This window comes from Carcharodon carcharias, chromosome 8, assembly GCF_017639515.1.
Source record: "Carcharodon carcharias isolate sCarCar2 chromosome 8, sCarCar2.pri, whole genome shotgun sequence".
NCBI lineage: Eukaryota > Metazoa > Chordata > Chondrichthyes > Lamniformes > Lamnidae > Carcharodon > Carcharodon carcharias.
In genome coordinates this window covers 154,977,357-155,000,253 of record NC_054474.1, presented here as the reverse complement: position 1 = coordinate 155,000,253, position 22,897 = coordinate 154,977,357, and the positions used below count along the sequence as shown (strand labels likewise).

The following is a 22,897-nucleotide window of genomic DNA, read 5'->3' as shown; positions in this document are numbered from 1 at the left end:
CTTTGTGCAGCGCTCACGATGACCCCAATGCAAGGAAGCAGCTCCGCAGATTCAGGATCGCAGGCAGGTCTCCACAGCGGCTTCTTTGAGGTGCCGCAGCAAGGGTGACAGTGCGGGTTGGGGGTGATAGGGTTGGAGAGTGGGAGAGACACAATACAAAAGGCTGGGGGGGTGGGTGGGGGAGAAGGGAACCTCGAAGTAAGGGCTACAGTGCAAGGGGAGGGGGAGGGGGTGGTGGGAGTGGAAATCATGGTAGGACAAACTGAAAATTGAATGTAAGAATATGCCTGGGGAGGGGGGGAGAGGAGAACACAGCTGGGCAAATGCCAAGACATGTTAAAGATGATCACTCTTCTGCAGCTGAGTGCATTTAGCTTGAGCTCAATTGACATGCTTGGGAGTCAGCCTAGTCAAGCAGTTGTGCCCACTCCAACAGCACTAATTCCTCACAGTGCCAATGATTGCTCCTCTACTGTTAATCAGTCACGTGCACACTTCAAACTCAAATGAGTGCTATAGTGCTGCAGAACCATTGGGTGACTGGATAAGCTTGAGGATTCTGTTGGGAAAGTGGCCATCGAACACTGATGAAAGGGTGCGCTCCTAATCCCTTGCAATATGTTTCAGTTGACATTGAGAAGTCACTCTCAGGGCACAAGCAAACCCTGAAGCCTTGGAGTCCAAGTTAGGAAAATGCCTGTGCCTGAGATGAGAGTTCAGGATGCAGTCAAGTGGCCGAAGCTGTTGCCACTCGGTCATGCGGTGTGGGGTGGTGCTGGGTGTGGGCATGGTGAGTCACCATGCGCATTAAACACTGGGCATCCATGTGGTGGCCTGGACTCTCCTGCATGTTTTAAGGGGCCTTGAGAGGAAGCACAGGCAATGACTTGACCAACAGTGGTCCTTGGAAGACAATTGTTGGCCCTTGTGTCTCTCCTTTTGATACTGCAGTGAGGAGACCATCAGGAACATATACAGACTTGCTGTCTGCCTCTAAGCAAAGAATGCGACAGAGGCACCTGGCTCACCAAAGAGAGGAACAGAACCCTGAGGACCAAGGGGCACCACAGCCTCCTCGGCACAGAGGATAAGCCCCATAAAGTCATCATTAATAGGCGCATTGCTAGACCCAGATGGCACATGTGCTACCTGCAGATGAGTGAAAACCAGTGTCACTGACACCTGCACATGTCAAGGGAACTGGTCACGCACGTATGCCACCTTCTGCAGGATTTGGCACAATGGGGACTTATAGGGCATCCGCTGCTAGTGGCAGTTAAAGGTTACCACTGTGGTCAATTTCTACAGCAGTGGCTCCTTCCAGGGTTCCACTGGAGACCTTTGCAGGATCTCGCAAGTCTGCACCCACTAATGCATCCAGGAGGTCACGGATGCCCTTTTTGCCAAGGCACAACTTTGTCAACTTCGACAGCGATCAGGCAAGCCAGGAAGCAAGAACATGGGGATTTGCTGAGATTTCTGGATTCCCACAGGTGCTGGGTGCCATCGACTGCACACACATGGCTCTTAAATCTCCCTGGCAACAAACAGTCCAGTATGTGAACTGCAACGTCTTCCATTCCCTCAATGTTCAGCTGGTCTATGGCCATAACAAACGGATCATGCAGGTGTTTGCAAGATACTCCAGAAGCATCCACAACTCATATGTACCCAGGCCTCAGATCTCTGACATCTTCCAGGGACCACACTGGATGCAGGGTTGGTTCCACGGGGACAAGGGCTACTCACAAAGGATGTGACTGATGACACCCATGCGGTGACCTCCGATTCCTCGTGAGAGAAGGTACAGCGAGGCTCATGTGCTCAACCAAACTCCAAGTTGTGGCACCATTGACATCCTGAAAAAGAGGTTCCAGTGCCTGGAAAGATCTGGTGGAGCACTGCAGGGCACTCCCCAGAGGGTATCATGCATCATAGTGGGTTGCTGCCCGCTACAAAACCTGGCAGCATAAGGGAGGGGGGAAACTTGGATGATGAGGAGATACAAGAGCTGCATGTCTCCTCCAATTAGGAGGAAGTTGAAGGGGATGAGGGTGATGAGGTCCTGGAAGGCAAGGGTGCAGGCAATGAGGCCATTGCACTGACCAAACGAGGCAGGCGTGGTCGGGAAGCCCTCATTGCCACAAGATTCCAGGAGGATGATGACAAGATGCAGTGAGGACACTCCTGAGATCTTCACCTTGCATCTGGGAATGTCTGACACCTGTCTGGCTGAGGGCAGCACACTTCCCTCTGTGAAGAGGCTCATGTAATCGAGACGCTGCTGAGAAACAGCGGCCACATGGACTTTAAGACAAATTGATCCTTTGGCAGGCTTCATCACCTGTTCCTTTCAGCACCACACCTTCACCTGTCAGGAATAGTGTCGGGATTGGAGATCACACAGAGAACATCACAAAACCCAGTGAGGCTTGGGTACGAGATTCTTGTAGCAAACAAAAGTCACTTTGAGGTGCACACATCACTTATCTTTGAGTGACTTCGAAGCTGGACAATCACTGTTCTCAAAAAGGTAACACACTGCATAGTGAAGAGGCCCAGGACTGCGGCACTGGCCTTTGTTTTGTGCAAGAAGCAAGGTTTCACATCTGATTGACACAAGCACTGCTCATTGTAACAAGGAGCCATAGACAAAGAGACATTCTTGGGAGCGCATTTATAATGGTCAACATCAAGTGCGAGTGATGAACACCTATGCCCATGTCATGCAAATACATCTTGATGTATCGATGCTTCCCTGATATCCACAGCAGAGGGAGAGGTGGCCTGCAATGACCCTGGCGGGCATAATCTGGAGGCCCCTGGTCTGCTTTCAGGGTCCTGCTGTGTGGCAGAGGCACCCTCCTTGGCCTGTGGAGCTGGAGTTGAAGGCACAGGAAGAGGGGATTCAGATGGGCTGGACATTCCCAGAGTCACCTGGATGGATGACCCCGGGATGTGCACCTGCTGATCCTCCTCCTTATGGGTGCCCGAGGGTGACTCCTTGAGAGGAAGGGGCAGCTGGAGTGTGCTCAAGATGCCCTGCACCTCTCTCGCATTGACACTGATGGATGCCTGCAAGTGCCTCAGCGATGCACTGCAGTTCCTGCAGCAGTGCAGGACCAATGTCCTGGACCAAGAACTCCATAGCTCCATAGTGGCCACCATCCTACTAGTGTTGACCGCTATGTGATGGTATGCTAGGGCTATCACCTCAGACTGAAGGCAGACGGGCTCCTCCATCATGCCTTGCAATCTGAGCAGACAGCCCTTCCTGATAGTCCTGAACTTGCCTTTGCAGCTCCAGCAACTGAGGTATGACTGAGTCCGGAGGCCCCTCATCTGATTCAGACTCCGCAGATTTCTGGCCACCAGCAGTATTCCAAGTGCTGGAAACCTGGGAAGTCCCTGCATCGGACTGCTGTAGATCAGCCAGTGGGATGTGCTCACTAGATGGTGACCCCGGGGCTATTCTAGAACTAGGTCCCACCGAGGTGTGTCTCTCTATGCTGGTGGAGGGTGTGGGTAAGCGCCAAGATAGATCGTCAATTTCTGTGTCTGCCGATTCCTCTTCTGAGGTGTCCTCGGGGCTGGAGTTGATGACCTGGCTCATGGATCCCCTCGGCTGCTTCCCAGATGTGCCTGCAAAAGCATGGGAAGATGAGTGCATGGCAAAGGACTGTGGAACAGGGAAACTCATTGACAGCATGGCTGTCTGACGGATGTTGCAATGCTTGTCTCACTTGGCTGAGCAGTGCTGACCTCACCGTCAACACAGGGACGGTCCACATCATTGTTGGCCATCTGGATGGCTCTATTTTCAAAGACGGAGAGAACCTTGATGTCAGGCATTGCTCACTAGTCTGTGACCTCTCTGTTGTGTGCCAGGTTGTTGTGCATAAATACATATGGAGTGTAAAAAGGACACCTGCCAGGCCAGATGAGAAGGATGCCTGGCATGGGTGGGTGCTGAATGGTGCCATGGACAGGATAAGGGGTGAAGATGAAGGGGTGTGTGAGTGAATGGTGATGTCCCTCGAGTTGTCAATGAGCGAGATCCCTATGGATGTGTAATGGGTTTGAGAGTTGAGAGTGGTGAGAGGAGGGACTTACCCTGGCTGAATGGAGGAGATCATTCATCCTCTTTTGGCGCTAGGTGGCTGTCCTCTTATGGAAGGCTTTGGCGCTGTCACCACTGCCTCCCATATTGGATGTGTCACCTTGGATGAGGTCCTGCTGTTAAGTTTGGCGGGACTTTAGTGTCCCCAGTCATTTTCAGTCTTTGCCAGAACTTGCCTGCCAGTATCATGGCAGACATGTCTAGCTGATTAACTCATTCCAAGATTTTACTCCATCCATTCACCATAAAGCAGATTGCACTGCACCAATGCTGTAAGAAAACTACCTTCAGCTAAGCCTCAAAATAAACACAAAATTGGTCAGAGGGGCCTAAATGCACATTACCTAGAGGGTACAATTAAAAACAGACACTGTGTACAGCATACAAACTATAATAGATGGGTGGAAACTATAATTTATGGGCAAATAGAAACTTACAAATGCCTACAGGAAGGGTTTATATACTTAGCACATAGTTCCAAAGGCTTGGCAGAGACTCGAAAACTATCAGCGGTATGTGCATAAGTTCTACCATATTTCTTCTTATCACCCTTCTCTTCATCTGGAGCTGAAGAAACCACACTTACCTTTTTATACAGCTTCAGAATTGTCAGAACCAAGGAAGTACTTGCCCAGCATCAGCACTGCCAAAACCTCAATTAGTAAGCATAATTGCGTGAAATGTGTTCTTTAACTGTTGCTCTGGTGGAACACTCAATGAAATCATATGGAAATGTCGAAACAGTCACAAAACATGTTCTCTTCCAAGATTTCACTTGTACCTTTTGCTTAGTAATGATGAAGTACACCATTTAGTAATGAATGATTGTAGATTTTAAGAGTGCTTCAGCGATTATATGCACAGCCTGACTTGGAATTATTTGTTGTAAACCACCCCTTCATCCAATAACTGAGTCAGTGCTGTTTCAATGACACAGATGTAGAAAAAAATGTTGCAACAAAATATGAACAAAATTAAAGTGATGGGAATCAAAATAATACAAATGACCTGATCAGTACAGCTCTTTATTAACTTTTCAGTGCTTTTTAAAATAAATATGTTTTATATGTCAAACATACAAGTGGACAAAACATTTACGTGATGACGAGAAGCATGGTAACGTTACAAAAAAAATGATGCCATTACTGTGATCTGTGTAGTAATACTCAAACCTTTAGAAAACAATTGTGGAGTCTTTAGGTATTTACAGTTCCAACAGACCAGATATTCATACACTTATTTACAAGATGCTGCAATGTATTGCAAGCTCTCAATCCATGTCACACTTATGATTTAAAAATACACAAATAAAAATAAAAAAGCAGTGGAAGACAAACTTGCATTTGTTAGCTCCATTGTCAACATCTTGAGATTATTTCACCAAATGCATCAGTGCAACCTGGTTTTCCTAATATCTGTAGCTTACTACAATGTAAACTGTAATTAGTGCGCTATTACATTGGACTGTGACAGCTTTTTTTGAATATGGTCCATTAAAAAGTGCTCATTTTGAAAACATCTCCCTTTCAAAAGATCAAGATAATTGCACTTCCTTTACACTAAGTAATTCTCCCCTAAAGCACTTTGCATTAAAGTTCCACAATGCTGTCTCTGCATGCTCAGCTCTAGGGAACATTGTTTTCATAAGAGTAATATGGGTAGGAGAGAGGTATGTTTGCATGTCAACGTAAAAATTTTTAATTTCCATTGTTTTCACTTTACATGTTTGGGCAACAAGAAAAAACACCATCAGCTAACTAGCAGCTGTATAAGGAGGAATTTTCTTTGTACTCTTGTACATTGTACTTTCTGTACGATTTACTATTTAAACTACCTTTGCAGCAGTCTATTTAATCATGATTTGTCAAGTTACATTTTAATTTGCGAAGAATTTAACATGGACATTTTTAAACACGTTGTTTTAAAAACTAAAATATCTGAAAAAAGTCACAATTGACCGGCCTTCTCCACCGCAATGATATAAAAGCAAAATACTGCAGATGCTGGAAATCTAAAATAAAAACAGAAAATGCTGGAAAAAAACTCAGCAGGTCTGGCAGCATCTGTGGAAAGAGCAACAGAGGTAACGTTTTGAGTCCGTGTGACTTTGAACTTCAGGGCTCTTGTATCTGTTTTGGACCAGCTATTAAAAATTGCTGTAAGACTTCTAAATGAAAACTTGGCAGTTTTAAAAACTTCATGCAGCTTGCTAAAGAAATTTAAAAATATTTCAATTATTCAGGGAAAAGAGTTAAAGACAGAAGCAGCTTTTTGGAGTGTTGGTATCATCTAATTATACAAATAATTTTTAAAAAGGATTTGGGTTCAAATGTATGAAACTTACTGGAAAACCAAAGGGCTCAAAATATTTGAACAGGCAGGAAGTTACCATGTGAATGTAACATAAAATAGGCAACAGTTACATGAAGCAAAACAGGTCAGGATTTCCTGATCTGCATTATCTTATTTAAAATAAATGGGTTATCATTAATGATGTTCAGAAAATCTGAACCAGTCTCATGCATTAAGGAATTGTGATGATACAAGAACAATATGCAACCAACAGCAGTTCATCAAGTTGTCTTAACCCCAAGATAGTTTGGAACACATTTAAGTGTCTGTTATCAGCACTTACTATTTTCAGTGTTCCAGTGTTTTGCTGACAGGAGTGCTGAGACAGATATAACCATACAGCAGGATACAACTATATACTTTGGCTGCCAGTCACTGGGTTTTAACTGAATGATACGAAGGAACATCAATTTAAAACATACATGTGCACACACTTAATGTTGTCATGATTCTTGGTCGCACTTCTATTTCACCATTTAACTTTGAAACTGATTGCATAAAACAGTTAGAAATTAAATCCTGCATGTGAAGAGTTTACTGTAACAATGGAGATTCTGGCCATTGGGTGCCACTGTGGAGTTTCCCTATTCACCAGCTTGCATACGTGGAGGCAACTTATCCCTGTCTGGACAACATCATAGGCAATTTACCAGTGTATGTTAAAAATATATTTAAGTTAAATGTACTTAATGTTTACAAAAAATGCTTTGTGGACAGGCTCTTTCATTGGACTCTGATACAAGATGTGTCCAAGGGTCCATAAGCAAAGCACTAATTATCCTCTCTTTTTCATGTGCGGGTAAGCTTGTTGATTACTTCTAGTATCTTCTGTTCTAATTTCAGGTTGCCAGCATTTTTGGGGATCCATTTTAATGATTAAAATAGTTATACAGAAAACTGCAATGGGTAAATGGGTAATAAGATTACCGTCAGATTGTGACAGAAACAATGCACTTTCCATCATACCGATTCACCTACATACCTAATGGGGAATTAGAGTTTTGCAAGTATTGCATGGTTTTGCCAAATGGTCTGAACTCTGTGAACACTAGCCACAAGCATAAGCATTTTAAAGGGTCTTAAAAGACTTCACTATTGTAACATGCAACATAGCTAAACTTGATAGATGTTTGGTAATGGCAGCAGTAAAGTTCCGCGCCAAAAACGAAAACTTGCAATACTGAGTGGCACGTAATTAGAAATCTCTATGCTGTCTGCACAATCCATTTAAATTATGACAGCATGGCTGAAGCTGTATACATTTACTATCTTCACTGTTGCTAATGGGATTTTCAAAGTGGCAAAGCTTTCTGGAGAGAGGAGAAAACAGTTCACATAAAGGGTGTTATTAAAGGACACTTTGCTTTTAGGATAAACTTTGTTATTCCAATGTTACTTTAGATAGCACTTTGTTGGGCCATATTTTATACCAGGGCATTATACTTAATGGCAAGTTACGTACAGTACTTATCCTATATGGACCCAACTCACTTCATTTGGGAGATTTCTAGTCAGCAGACTTGCATTGCCTCAACCTGGGCTTGATTAAATCTGGATCCTAGTATTTGGAATGCATTTAACTAATATGTTATCCAATATGCTGTAGTTGCCAATTTCTAAATATCTCAAAGCCAATGTTAAAAACAATGCATAATAACACACATCCCTCAATGTCCTTTATATGTAAAAAAGCGCCTTTATATCAGACATATTGCCTTCCATGGATTATTTTCACTTGCTAAAACAAAAATCACTGCACACAACTGGAAGGAACTCACGTGGGTCCATGGGTATCAGGTGAAAACAAATGTTTCACACCCATAAAAGCAAAACAAAATCTAATCAGCTTAAATGTCTTGTACATCCTGTGAAAGAATTCAGGATACAATAAATATTTAGGTGAACTTTAAATGAACTATCTAGTAGTTGCTCATGAGCACTATTCACCCATTTTAATCAAATGTCAGAAACCAGTCAAAAAATTGGAAATTCTCACTTTAATGAGAAACTCCATGCATTTTTAGAGCAAACTTCCACAGGTGTATTTGCATCTCTGGCACTGTTAATTGACAGGAATACAAGGTACATAAAAAGCACAACAGATAGTTCAAATCTTTTAAAATATTAAGTAGTGAGAATTTACAATGTGTATAAATACTTGAGTCTCTCATAAGTGTTGCACAGATATGAATCCTTTTAATACAGGTACCAAACATGCAAATAGCTTAGTGTTGGCCTACATTCAAGATAATGGTCTCCATATAGAAAACTACTTAGATGAAAAGTTAAGTTCTCACATTTTTAATCTCCTCCTTCTCAAGACCCTGTTAATCAGGATTAAACATTTCAGGTATTGCTACACCATATAGTTATTTATCACAATACTCAGTCCTCTGTAACACGCACTCACCAAAAGTCATCAGCAAAATTAAATGCTTGCTGATTTCCTTACCAACCAGGTTGAACAGATGCATTGCAAAGTCAGTTGTAAAAAAAAGCAATGCACCATAAACACTGCTCTAAAAGGGAAAAAAAAAGTTCTTTGACACTATTCCATTCACATTTCTGTAATTAAAATATCTAGCAAACCAATGAAAATTCTTGCAAATAGCTTTATGCTTATTTTTCCATGGTGCTTTCTGACTTCTGGCTGACCATTTTTAAGTATACACAACCCATCTCGCATACAGTAACTGTGCATCAGCAAACAGAACTCGCTTGTGCATAGCCTCAATAAAAAATTTAAGGGGAGGTGAGAGAGACAACAAAGGCAAAACCCATTTAAATAGTTTTTTTTTTCCCTACAAGTTAATAAAAAAATTAAACTGTGGAAATGTAAAATCCTCATAAGAACCATTTCAATAAACCACAAGATTTTTTTTCTTAGAGAAATCTACCCACTCCCAAAATGGGACTGACTCCATTTTCAAGTCAGGCATTGCCCCATTTTAGGCAAACCTACACATAACCCTGACTGCAGCAATTGGTTACAACTGCAAACTCTCTGCTGTCTTTTCTGCATACAGATCAAGCTTGGAGTGTATGTTTTGTTCAATATTTTTTAAAAACTGAGTTGTCTACAGACAGCAGCAATTAAATGCTATGATTATTCATAAAGCCTTTAAAAAAATGTTCCTATCTAAGAAACTATCATATGTTGGTAGTGTTCTGACCCTATGAACATGCACAAGAGAAATTCAATCTAAGCAGCTTAATCCTAGTTTAGTTCATTGCCACTGAATGATGGCACAATGCTGCTGAGTAATGGAGAAATGGATGCAGCTTTAAGGATCATCACCATGACCACACGTACAAGAGCGATCAAATTATTTTACCACTATACCACTTATTATTAAGATTTTTTTTATTTTAAACGGAACACACACAGCTCTCGACAGGTTATGTTAAAAACTTCAGAACAGGGGAAAGAAAAAGCTGTGTTTCATGAATTTCTGCTGAGTGTCCATTTTGCAGAAATTAGTCAAGGATGACACCTGAAAGAATAAGCTGCTATGAAATATATTAAATACTGTCACCCCAAAATAAAATAAGGATTAAAAGAATGTACACTCTTACAAGAGCATGCTGCTCATACAGCATTGGGAAATGAGAGGATGGAAAATTTTCAGAATGCACAATTCAATAAGAAGCATTAAAATTTGATTGCGACCTCTCAGTGTGCCTCCATACAGCAATACTGTGCTCTGTGTGGTATTACTCTACTTCTACAACAATCTTCCTTACAGGACAATTAACACCCAATCATTACTGCAGAACACAGGCTTTGTCTAAAACGATGGCACTTATAAAATATGCCAAATTCAAGTGTTTAATAAATCCGACTTTCAAAGAGGCAATTCTCTGCATCCACTATCATCTCGCTGTCCTGTGTGGTTTTGTTCATACGTTTGAGTGATTGCTATACCAAGAGTGCTATGGCTATTGATAAAATCGGTCAGGATGCTGCCTTAAAACACACAGATCACAATCCATCATTCTTCACGGCAAGAGTACAAGGAGAAAATTAAGCAGCATCTGGAATTGCAGAAATTCAGTAGTTGTTGGCTTCGTGGCAGTTATTGAATCGGTCTGACTGGTACACGTAGTCCCAGTTAAACGAAAGTCAGACCAGAACTCTCTTAGCCAGTGAAGGAAAATGGCTTTCTGTATTGTTTTGATTTCAGATCAGTACAGTAGTAAGAGCAGTGTTTCAAAACCCATCATTTCAAGTAAATCTCAAGCCAAACTTAGCTGCTGCATTACTCGATCTTCATGGCAACACCACTCCATGGAGGAATAGAGGGAAAAGAAAGAAAAAGCAGAAGAGGCTTTTCACAACTACTGTCCACAAATACTTTTAAGAATCCACTGGCTAGAAAACTTGCCACATGCAAAGAAAAGACAGTTACAAGCCAGAGTAACCAGCGCAGAAAACTAAGCCAGAATTCTGTCACGTACCGCCAGATGTTGGCACCCAGAGACTGACAATCCTTCAGAAAAATGGCCCAACTATTCACTCTGTACTCTGTAGGGTACATTACATTTCATGTACAAAAAAAAGTTTCAATTCTCTCATCTGTAACGGAATCGGAAGGGATTTGTACTCTCCCAAAACTGAATAGCCACCAAATCAAATGGAAAAGTTGCTGATTTCAACACAATCTACTTTGCAAGGGGAGAATGTCTGAGAACTTCCAAAATGAACCAGCAAAAAAATCCTCTCATTTTCCTGTTGACTGTTTCTTTGGCACTGCAGACCGCTTGGCTTGCCACAGGTGATTGTGAATTGTGATAGCGTCCACGCTGACTGACATGGTTTTAGTAGGTATTAGGCTAAATAGCTTTCTGTCCGAACTGTACTTGTAAAGCTTGTCGATCATCTTCTTATTAATGTTTTTTGGCCCTGTCCCAGTTAACTTCTGGATCTCCTCAGAGTCTGGGGAATAAGCATAAAGTGCTCGGAATTGGCAGCCCGCATCACGGAACAAGATGATGTAATGGTTAGCTTCGCATTTCTCAAGCTCCTAGGAAGAGAGAAATCAAAATGAATTTTCTCAAAAAAATTTAAGTGGTAACTTTAACATTTTTATTGATACAAAAAGGTATTTTCGCTCTCTTCCCTCCACTCATATCTGGTGCCGGGGAAGGTAAATTCCATCTCTGCCTGAATCAGATGCAAAATCGGCCACATCTCCAGCCCTAAGCTGTATCAGAAGTCCAGAATCATTTGAAAATTCAGGCCTTGAATGGTGCTGGCAAGCTGCAGACATCCTGGCGGTGAAAGGGTAGGGATTCAGCCAGCTTGCATGTCTGGCCTGGAAAAAAGGTAGATGGGAGCCAATGTTGTCTCTAAGCTGTGCAGCAATCTAAAAGTTCCCATCTAGGCCACGCACAAGTTAGCTCCTTTAAGTTACACAAGAAATAGGAGCCATACGGCCTGTTGAGCCTGCTCCACCATTCGATGTAATCATGGCTGATGTTAGCTTCAACTCCATTTTTCCGTACACTCCCAATATCCTTTGATGCCTTGAGAGACTAAAACTCTGACTATCTCAATGATGGAGCATCCTCAACCCTCTGGGGTAGAGAATTCCAAAGATTCATTAATCTTTCAAGCAAAGAAATTTCTCATTTCAGTACTAAATGACTGGACCATCATCCTGAGGCTGTGCCTGTGTTCTAGATCCCTCAGCCAGGAGAAACAATCTCTCAGTGTCTATCCTGTAAAGTATCTTGTAGGTTTCAATGAGATCACCTCTCATTCTTCAAAACGCCAGAGAGAAGAGGCCCAATTTACTCAGCCTCTCATCATGGACAACCCTCTCCTCCCAGGGACTAATCTATGAACCTTTGCTGTACTACCTCCAATGCAAGTATATTCTTTCTTAAGTGTGGAGAACAAAACTGCATACAGTACTCCTCTAACAATTCTAGCAAGACTTCCTTATTCTTGTACTCCAATCCCCTTACAATTAAAGTAACAATCCATTTGCATTCCTAATTGCTTGCTGTATCTGCATGTACCTTTGTGTTCCTTGCATGAGTATGCCCATGTCCATCTGAACATCAACATTTATAGCTGCACACCTTTTAATAAAACATTCTGCTTTTCTATTCTTACTGCCAACATGAATAACCTCGCACTTCCCCATATTATACTCCATCTGCTGCTGCTCATTCACTTAACCTATCACTTTGAAGCCTCTTTATGTGCTCCTCACAGCTTGCATTCCCACCTAGCTTTTGTATGGTCAGCAAAGTTAACTATATGTTGCTCTCTGTCTCTTCTTCCAAGTTGTACATATCAACTGTAAATAACTGAGGCCTCACTGTTCCTGCAACACTCCACTAGTTACAGCTAGGGAACCAGGCGTACACGTCTACACTAATAATTTTAAACGGCCCATGCACTTAAACAGGCTGCCCTTGCACTACAATAAAATTAGAAGGTACATTGATGAGGCCATGATAAGTTGATCTCAGAGTGGGGTTAAACACTGGCCAACGAGCAATAGTACCATTGTGCAACTTGGTGCAGCAATCCACACCTCTCCTAATTTTCAAGTGTCGGCCCTTTTTCAGTTGAGAAATGGATGGTCATCAGTTGAAAATCACCTGCATTTCCCAGCCAAGATGACAACTTGATCAAAAGCCTCTATCCAAGACCCAGCTAAGTACAGATACATGGGGAAGTAATCAACAACTTCAATTCAAGCCCTCCCCATGATAATACAATTAGGGTTGCACTCTCTGAGACAGTGCATTGGAGATTCAAAGCCCAACCTAATAACCAAAAACAATCAACACAAAGTAGTTATAAAATATTGTCACTTTCCTTCTTGTCCCCCTTTTTCAACCCATGCAACTTAATGCAGATAAGGATGAGGTTATGCCCTTGGGTTAAAAGGAGTGGAAGTATACATTCAGTGCTGATGGGTTTGGAGCAACTGACATGCCTAGTGATACAAATACATAATCACTTAAAAATCAGCAACTGGAGTTTTAAAAACAGGGATTTAGGGCACGAGAGATAATGAGAAATTTGTACACTGCATTGGCAAGACTATTTTAACATTTGGATGCTCTAAAACAGAAAAGGCATTAAACTCAGAAAGTATACAGCATATACTTAATCTGGATGATTCCAGGGAATTCTGAGACTTGAGATCCTCCCAATGGAGATGAAAAGCCTAAGGTGAGATTTAATTGAACTTTCTGATTGACTACCTTCAGAAAGACCACTTGCACTGATTGGACAAGGAATTGGAATTAATTTTAAATCATTTTGGCAAAGAGCCAGTAGAAACACAAAGGCTGAAAGGGCCTCCTTCTCTGCTGAAAAGTTTATGGACCACCCTAGACTTAACATAAAATAAATTTATTTCGATGATTGATGTGAACTTTTTTCCTCAAGTTAAGCTCAAGCACCCAGGTAAATTAAAGCCAATAGTTAAATAAAATGAGAAGGTTGAATAATTGACCACTTTTTGTTGCACAGTTTTTGATTCTTGATTAGCATGGAATATTTTTCAAAATCAAAAGCTTCACAGTTATTACTTTTCGTGGGCTGTGCTTGATATATTTTAGAAATACAAAACATGCAATTGACACGTTTATACATTAACTATATAACTTGGAATGGAAACAAAGCTTAAAAAACACTGGAATTATTTCAGTAAGTGAAAAAATGGCTTGCAGTGTGCAGCTGCTGTTCATTTAACAACAGTTTATCAGACTGTCACTTGAGCAGAGCTCTAGTCACATAGAAATTGGTTTTCTGTTACTAACCTCAAGTATTGAGTTTTTCTGTGCCTCATTTACTTTTCCTGCAAGACAGCAGTGTGAGATAGCGTTATGAATTATTGGTTTGTTTGACTTTGAACTCGGTTCCTTGAATAGCTTTGGACCTGCAACACAGTCACAATGTTGATTATAAACAATTCCAAACTTCAACACACAACTCATAGGATAAACATCCTACTGTTTGTGACTCTACCTGTGTACTCAGCTACTGATGCAATTGATGAGGCTGTGGACGTATTCTCCCAGTCTCGTTCTGTGTTCCTACTCTGATTTCTGCTCAACACCGAGAATGTCTCCATGGAGTCTGTCCTGTATATTGAGCAAAGCGACAAACTTAATGATGAACAGTGGCAATCGAGGCTCCCAAGTTAAACCAATGAGGTGTTAAACTGATTAGCTGGGAGAAAAACATGCATTACTCAAAAAATTGTTCTCTACTGAATTAAAGTATAGAACTAGGAAAATGTCAAGTCATTTCCTGCTTACCACAAAACATTTTAACTTACATTTCATCTTGACTCACTATCAAGATGAGACATAATTGAATTTTAAACTTTGCTTTAAAGTGAAGCATCCAGTAATTTGCTAATTTTAATTTCTGGATACTTTATCTGAAGCACTGAAACCAACACAATATTTGATTTATATTTCTTAGAAATGCTATCCACTAATTTGACTTTCCCAGCCAGATAAATATTCACAATTCACTTAGCTGACAACCAAGTTAAATAAGAGTTATCATCTGAAAATAAAATTGTGAATATTTAAATGCTTTTACTTTTCACCTAAAAACATTTTGTAACATGAAGACCAGAACTGCACAAATGATTTGGGAAACACTCGAGAAAGTGCAGAAAAGATTTACAAATAGGTTACCAGAATCGAAAGGATAGAACCATCAGGAAAGATCAAGCAGGCTGAGCCCTTTCCTCTGACAAAGAAAAAACTGAAGTGACTGGACAAAGGTCTTCAAAATTCCGATCAGGTTTAATAGAATGAATGTGGAGAAACTGTTGGCACCAGGTGAGTCTGCAACAAGGGGCCAGTAATATAAGATATCACTAAAAGATCAAATAAGGAAGTTAGGAACTTTTTCCTTATAAAAGGGAACAGTTAAAATGTGGAAGTTGCTGCTGCATGGGATGCCTGAAGCACTGACACTGTTAAAGAGTAGCTTGACACATATATGATGGGGAATGGAATAGAGAGATACAGGGATAGGGTAGGAAGAGTTAATTAGAGTTACAGAAGGCTCATTTGAAGTAGAAACACCAGCACAGATCAGTTATCCTGTAGATTCTATGTAACAATAAAATGCATACAGTATAAATCATGATCTGAATAGGTAGATTAATACATTCTTTGGTGAATTATTATAACTATTTTGCTTTGGGAAGGTAGATGATTTCAATCCACAGCCATTTCAGGGACAACTGGGTTATGCTTACCTTTGCGAGTAACCACCACTACCACTCCCACCACCAGAGTTCACACTTTCTGCTTCAGTAGTAGCAGCTGATGCTAGAGAGAGACTGGAACCAGACTGAGCACTACTCAGATTATCAGCTAGATGAAAGAAAACAAAAACCAGAAACTTCAGGCAACAATTTTCTCTTTCAATCTCTAAAGTTCAAGTGAAGTAGCTTTCTTTACTTTTATACAGGAAGCTGGAAGCTAAGGTACAGTAGAACCCAGCTGGGGACACTTTCCAGAAAAGGAGATAGTTCAAATCCTAACTTATCTTAACAAGGATTTCAGTATTATACTTGCTTATCTCATCTGACTATTTTTAAAGTAGGAATCATTTTCCTTGAAGCAAAATGGGTGCATTAGAATGGAAAATTGGCCCTAACTTGAGCTTTTATTTTTATTTTTAAAAATTGAGTCTAAAATAGGAAGATGGAAGCTAATCGGCCATAACTTCCTCAGAGTGGCAGTCAGCATCAGATTGCAACTCTGTGCCCACTTACCCACACCGAATTTCTTCCATGCTTGCCTCACCCGATCTTCCAACTCAGGCCGGGCAAGATCCAGGCAGCGCAGCTGTCTCTGAAGTCCAGCACCGTCAAATTAAAGGAGGACACGCCCCCTTTTTTACGGCACTAGATGCCATAAAGCAGGTAAGTTTAAAGGTCCCATTGAAATTGACAGGCCTGTGGGAAGATAAGTACCTAAGGTAAGTGAAAAGGATTTGGGGGGTGGTGGTGTTCAGATGTCAGGTGGGGATGGGGGGAGGAAGGGAGTTGTTCATTGGGTGGGGATGGGGGAAAAGAGGGGTTGGTCATCAGGAGGGGTTGCAGCGGGCCAGACATCAGGAGGGGATAGGGGCTTTGGACATCGGGGACAGGTGGGATGGGGTAAGAGTCAGGAGGTCAATCTCAATTTTTTTTGGGGGGGGGGGGTGGTGGGAATTAGTAAGGGGTAGGAGAATGCCGTGGGTGGGGGGGCGGCGTGGGAACGATCAGTCTGGGTCTTTCCAATAGTTAATCACAAGTTAGAAGAGGTTTTAATTCTTCTAACTTTTTCTAGGTAACAATTGGTATAACCCTTGTGGAACAATCCGAAGTTTGAGATTTAAACCGCATTTTTGGATGGTTACCAGTGCAGTGTAATTGTCCAGAGTGGGTTAGCAGTTCTGGGCAATTGCCATGCAAATTTTTACCTGGGAACTTCCCAGAAGGATTCCTCAGCACATCTTTGGAGTACCCCCCAAATCCAAGTTTAAGATGTGTAAGGTGTAAAAGAGAGTGAAAAGGAAACTCTGACTAAAATATTAGCTTTCATCTTCCTATTCAAGAATCAATCTTTTAATAAAGAAATAAAAGCTCAAGTTAGGGCTAATTTTCCATTCTAACAGACCCATTTACAGTTTTCAAGGAAAATAATTTACATGTTTATAAAAAACAGATGGGATAAGTATAATACTGAAATTCTTATTAAGATACATTAGGATTTGAATTATTTCCTTTTCTGGAAAGTGTGCCCCCAGCTTGGTTCTGCTGTACTTTTATGCAGGAAGTTAGAAGCTAAGAAAGCTACTTTCTTAATAGAATGGATGAACACATATTTCAAGTCGTTATGGCATTTAAAATAGTTGTTTAATCTGCACAAGTTTTCCCACCCTCCAAATTCCACTCCTTCTGACAAAACTCCATTCCAGTGCCTTCCTATAATTATGCATCAGATGACAAATTTGCCACTGCAGTTCTTTTTTATGCACACCAAAAAGAATTTCAGCCATCATTTTAAATTTCATAATGTTAAAAGAAAAATGGATGCACATCATTTCAACCTAATATTAAAAGCATTAAACTTTAGATTTAAGACCACTGCAAGCAGTCCAACAGACACTTTTAAAACTCAGCTTTGCAATGGGTTATTATAAGGGATCTGTGAAAGCTCAAAATGCACTGAGAACGTAGCCTGGCTGAAGCCTCCTAATACTCAGCAGCAATACAATTGGGAGTTAGAATAAGACTAAATAGCTGAGCTACACTGCTATTTTTACATCAATGTGTAATTAAACCATTGATGCAAAAGCATAGAATAATTATACCCTCTTAAATGACGATACACTCAACACTCAATTTGCTCTTTCATTGTGACTTACGGGTAGAAGGATATTGAGATGGTGGTTCACTACAGGATTCTTCCCGATGCACTGATTTTGGGCGTTGCTTCTTAACTTTAGGTTTGGGTTTACCAAGTCCTTGCTCCTCCAGTATTTGCTGCTGCTTACGCCTTAGATATTCCTGTTTGATCAACTCTCTTCTCGCCTTCTCCTCCTCTTTACGAATCCTGTCCTCTTCAGCTTTGCGCCTTTTAAAAAAAAGACCGAATATTCTTAAGAAGAGCACTTTGTGGAGAGTTTGTCTCAAATATAAATTTGTGAAGATCTTGAACAGAAGACCATAATACACTTTGAAAAAAGATTTTTTTGCAGTTGTACTGATGTATAAGAGGAAAGAAAACATTTAACCCAGATTTTTAAGTGATTTACTATATTTACAAGACATGATGTAGCCGAATTACACTGTTAAATTTCATCATGTCAGAGTAGCAGAACAAAAAGTTCTACACAGAGCTTTCTAATTTATCTCATCACTACGCTTTATGTCACAGGATAAGTAAATTATTTGATCATAAAAATAGCTGAAGGGTTAGGGGGCTGACACTAAAGAATAATGTATAAATGAAGCTCAAAGCAAAACCTTTTCAATATACAATTTTGAGTGAATTCAGTAATAATCAATTCAGAGACCATGTTAAAAGTGTAATATGATTAACCAGATTATTACTCTGCAATAATTCAGATCCAGATGGCAAGGTCAACAACGTGCTAAGCTATGAAAACAGCAAGACTAAATGAAGGCACAAATAGTGCAAAGTGTAAGGGGATTTGGAATTATTTTGCACTACATATTGTAAACAATGTTTTAATTAAAACAAACACTAACGAAATCAGACACAACTAAAGATAATAAAAAGCAAAAAGAGACAATGCTCAACTTAAAAAGGGATGCGCACACAAACAATTTGTCATGCAACTTCTGTGTTATATAGCCAGATTATCTATATCCATCAGTGACCCCTTATTTTAATAAATACTCCTAGATGTGGCAAACAAAGTTCCACTCCAGTAACAGGAATAGGTTGTGAGAAACACTCCCAATTCACGCTATTATATTCAGGGAGTTCTATGTATGTCTGCCCCGAGGTTCTTACTAGCACACTCAGAGTAAAAAGAAGGAACAGAGAGACCTACCTAACTAAACTTAAAATTTTACAGCAAACCAGTAGAAGAAACTACATTGAATTTCACTTGTACTTTAAAAAATATATATCATGCTTCTAACTGCTTATACATCCATATGATTTTAGCCCCTTACAACATTCTTGCCTCCTAATGGTGGACTGGGATCCAGGGGAAATGAAGGAGACATTTAGGGGCAAAGGGGAAGTTAACTCAGGTATTGAGGCATCCCCTCGAAGGCTGCTCAGAGTAGCACTGACACAGGCAAGTCATCTGATCACACCCGGCCAGAGATACGGCATACTTTAGAAGGAAGCTAAACAGAAATGGGAAGGGGAAATATTAAATCAAAAAGCAGGAGGAAGTTCAAAAAAAAAATTACAGCAAATATTACACATGGAAGCAGAACAACCAATTACTTTGAAGCAGTACTATTCAACTGATGCTGACTAGAGAAAGTTTGAACAAAGATACTTTTGCAAACAAGAGTCAGACCGGTATTTAAATTTTTACTGTAAGCAGTACGTTTATTGGAACAGAAAATGTTCCCATTGTAGCAATATAATTTATAAGATTAAGCCATCTGCATCCTTTTAATGGTTAATTTGAAGTGTCCCATTTCAACATATATCACCTTTTCTTCAATGCCCATCTTACTTTGCAACTTAATTACAAGCTTCACTGTAATCAGTAGGTTTGAATAACTTTTGCTTCCAGTTCATAGCACTGAACCACCGGGCCATATCTGACACTACACATGTTCTCTAGTTCTATTTAAACGCTCACTAATCCCTCACCTTGCTTCATCACGCTTCTGTTCTATCTCAGCATCTAGCTGCTGTCTTCGTAAGCGAGCTTCCTCTGCTTTGCGCTGTTGTTTAAGGAGGAATGCAGCACGCTTCTTTGCCAGCTCATCTTCTGCTTTCTGGTCATCCTGTAGGGAGTAACAAGTGAGCAAATGGTAGAGGACAACATACACTAAAAGAAAACTACCAGTCGTAACTTTAAAATCACAGCTCACAGTTGAAAAATTGATCTTTCATTCAATTTCAGATTTCTTTTCTTATGTTCTAATGGAAGATATCCCACAGCTGTTATGCAATGACAGAAACATTTTATCAGGTAATCTGCAATCTATTATTCTGCTGCTGAGGTGGGATTGCTCCATCCTTTTAAATCCACAAAATGTAATTGCTGTAAAAAAAAACCTCTTCAAACCATTTAGAGCTTAATTACTGATTGGTGGGGGAAATTTACAGTTTGGAAGATGCTTGTAAATTCTCGGCTGCAGGTCAGGTAAAAAGTATGCAATGGCTCACTTTCTTGCCCCTTTCAAAATATCTTTGGCTCTTTGAACACAGAAGGACTCCAAGTTTTTATTAAATACCAATTAAACTTTCAAATGCCACTCTTTGCTCTGAAGCAACAGAAAATTTTAGGGCTAGCAGTAAATATTGTATTGTCCCATTTTTGGCATTACTACACTGTGTTGTACGTTATCTTGTACGTTAAAGAGATACAGTTTCACAATTCTCATCACTTGGTGGCATTTGTGCAGGAACAGAACAGCGTATTACATTTGGAGATTTGAAATCTGGTAGTGCAACATCACATAGACAAAATTAAACAGCATTTTTTATATTCAAAAAATAACTTTGCTCACTGGTTAAAGGTCCAGACCATCAGAAAATATCCCTCAAATGTGAAAGGCATGCAGACAGAGTTACACTACTGTTGAAGCACTAACCAACAACACAGCAGGTGGCTCTGCAGCCCATGAAGTCGGCATCAACTCTTTCGAACAGCAATCCAGTCAGCCCCATGTCCCAGCTCTTTCCCTTATCCTTGCTTTTTTTTTCAAGTATTTTACCTTTTGAAAGCGATTGGTGACCCTGTTTTCACCATCCGTATTGGGCAGTGCATTCCAAATCGTAACCACTTATCACATAAAAGAAAGGTTTTCCTCACGCCACCTTTAGCTCTTTTGCCCAGGACCTTAAATCTGTATCCGCTGGTTATGGACCCTTCAGCCACTGTAAACAGTTTCTCTTTATTCACTTGGTCTTAAACCTTCATAGTTTAAACACATCTGGCAAATTTCCTCTCAGCCTTCTCTTCTCCAGGGAGAACAACCAGTTTCTCCAATCTATCCAGGCAATTGTAACTAATTTTTCTGAACCATTCCAGCAAAAATCTTCTGTAGTCTCTCCAAAACCTTTAAATTTTTCCTAAAGTGTTGTGCCCAAAACAGGACACAATACTCCAGCAGGGACAAAACTGTTGTTTAAATAGATTTGGCATAAATATTTGGTTTTTGTACTTTATGGGCAGGTTTTTCCCCATACAATTCAGAACCCGCTGTCAGACCTCAAAGGAGTCAGAAGCCTGCACTGTGGAGAACAGTCACATCCCTGAATTGGACAATTAGTCATCAGGCGGGCTCGTTGTCCAATTAAGATCGACAGGTTGGCTCTCAAAGCTGGAGGGTAAATAGGAGGGCCCTCCAGTAGTGAAAAAGCACCAGGCTGCCTTTGAAGGTAAGTGAGAGGGAGTGTGCCCTATGATGGAGGCGTGCTCTCTCAAGCGTTTTTAAATTTAAAAAGCCCTGAGCCGCACGGCTACCACTGTGAAGGGCTGGAGGGTGGGGGGGAAGGGTGGAGGGGGGTGGCGTGGTGTGCTTCGTTCCACAGGGCAAGGCAGCCTGCAGCAGCAGCTGAAGCCTGGCAGGGACTCTAAGCCTGCATGGAGTGAGTGCTGGCCACCTGGTCTGGCATTCCCAACATCTCTGTGGACTTCTAGACTGACTAGAAAATTCCAGCCATTCTCCAAGAAGGCAGCTGACCACCACCTTCTCAAGGGCAACTAGGGATAGACAATAAAACGGTGGCCCAACCATCAAAGCCCACATCCCATGAATGAATTAAAAAAAACCTTTAATTAGATGAATCAACTACCCACCACTTGTGGGCAGGTAGCCCTGCCGCACTACTCACCACCCTACATCTGAGAAAATGGTCCAGGATAGGGTGAAGCCGGTTGGTGACAGGAAATACCATGCCCACTGGCTCCATGTCCTCCCCCACTGAGGCCTAAAATTTCAGCCCAATTTCTCTTGATAAAGACCCAGATCTCATTGTTAACTGCTTTGAAGCTGGCAGGATAGTTTCACAAAGATTTATGCACAATCATCCTCAAGGCTCTATTCTCATATCTCTCCACTCTAGATCCAATAGTTTAATCATTTTAGCTTGTGTTCAGTTGCATTTTGAAGCCAATGAGTATCTCTATTGTGTCTCTAGTCATAATAGTAATCATTCTTGTCCGATAGCAACCTAAAACATCAGCATCTTCAGATTTTCGCAAAAGAGACCAAGAGTGTGCTATTAGGCAACACCCCTTGGTACAGGTCTTCACAGCTATTAGAGCTATCCTGTACTGTGGAGTCCAACAAAAAAATCAACTACTCCAAAAACAGGACAAACTTTCCAATTTCTAAAATGGACATCTTGTACTGCGTTGCCCATGCATTATACACATCCAAAATAGTGTGTCTGAGACTGTGACACTAAATGGGCAAGCAAAATAGATAGGAAGAAGAAAAATAATAGTTGTGAAGCATTAATTTGACTAAATGGAACACTATTGAGAATACATAATCCTCTTATTTGTAGATTTCTAATTATAAAGGTGAACCCATTAAACATCACAGTGATTCACAAGAACAGATTCAAATAGCATATTAACAAACATATTTGGCAAATCTCACATTTATCTGCCAGCACAACTCAATAATAAATTCTATCAGCTGCTGTAATCAAAAAGTGTTCATAGATAAAAGCTTCAAGCGTTACAGGCCGATGACCTTCATG

General features: G+C 40.8%; 1 protein-coding gene across 3 annotated transcripts in view; it reads right to left on the bottom strand.

The window, feature by feature from the left end:
* Positions 1 to 5,132: 5,132 nt before the first annotated feature.
* The window catches only part of camsap1b (calmodulin regulated spectrin-associated protein 1b), a 98,330-nt gene continuing 80,565 nt past the window's right edge, over positions 5,133 to 22,897 (bottom strand). For all 3 annotated transcript variants that reach the window (XM_041193131.1, XM_041193132.1, XM_041193133.1), the window contains exons 12-17: positions 19,826 to 19,962; positions 17,886 to 18,094; positions 15,724 to 15,841; positions 14,469 to 14,584; positions 14,261 to 14,379; positions 5,133 to 11,496 (exon numbers count right to left, since the gene is read on the bottom strand). In XM_041193131.1, the coding sequence (XP_041049065.1) occupies positions 11,194 to 11,496; positions 14,261 to 14,379; positions 14,469 to 14,584; positions 15,724 to 15,841; positions 17,886 to 18,094; positions 19,826 to 19,962 (1,002 nt within the window). In that variant the 3' untranslated portion in view covers positions 5,133 to 11,193. The remainder of the gene's footprint in view (positions 11,497 to 14,260; positions 14,380 to 14,468; positions 14,585 to 15,723; positions 15,842 to 17,885; positions 18,095 to 19,825; positions 19,963 to 22,897) is intronic.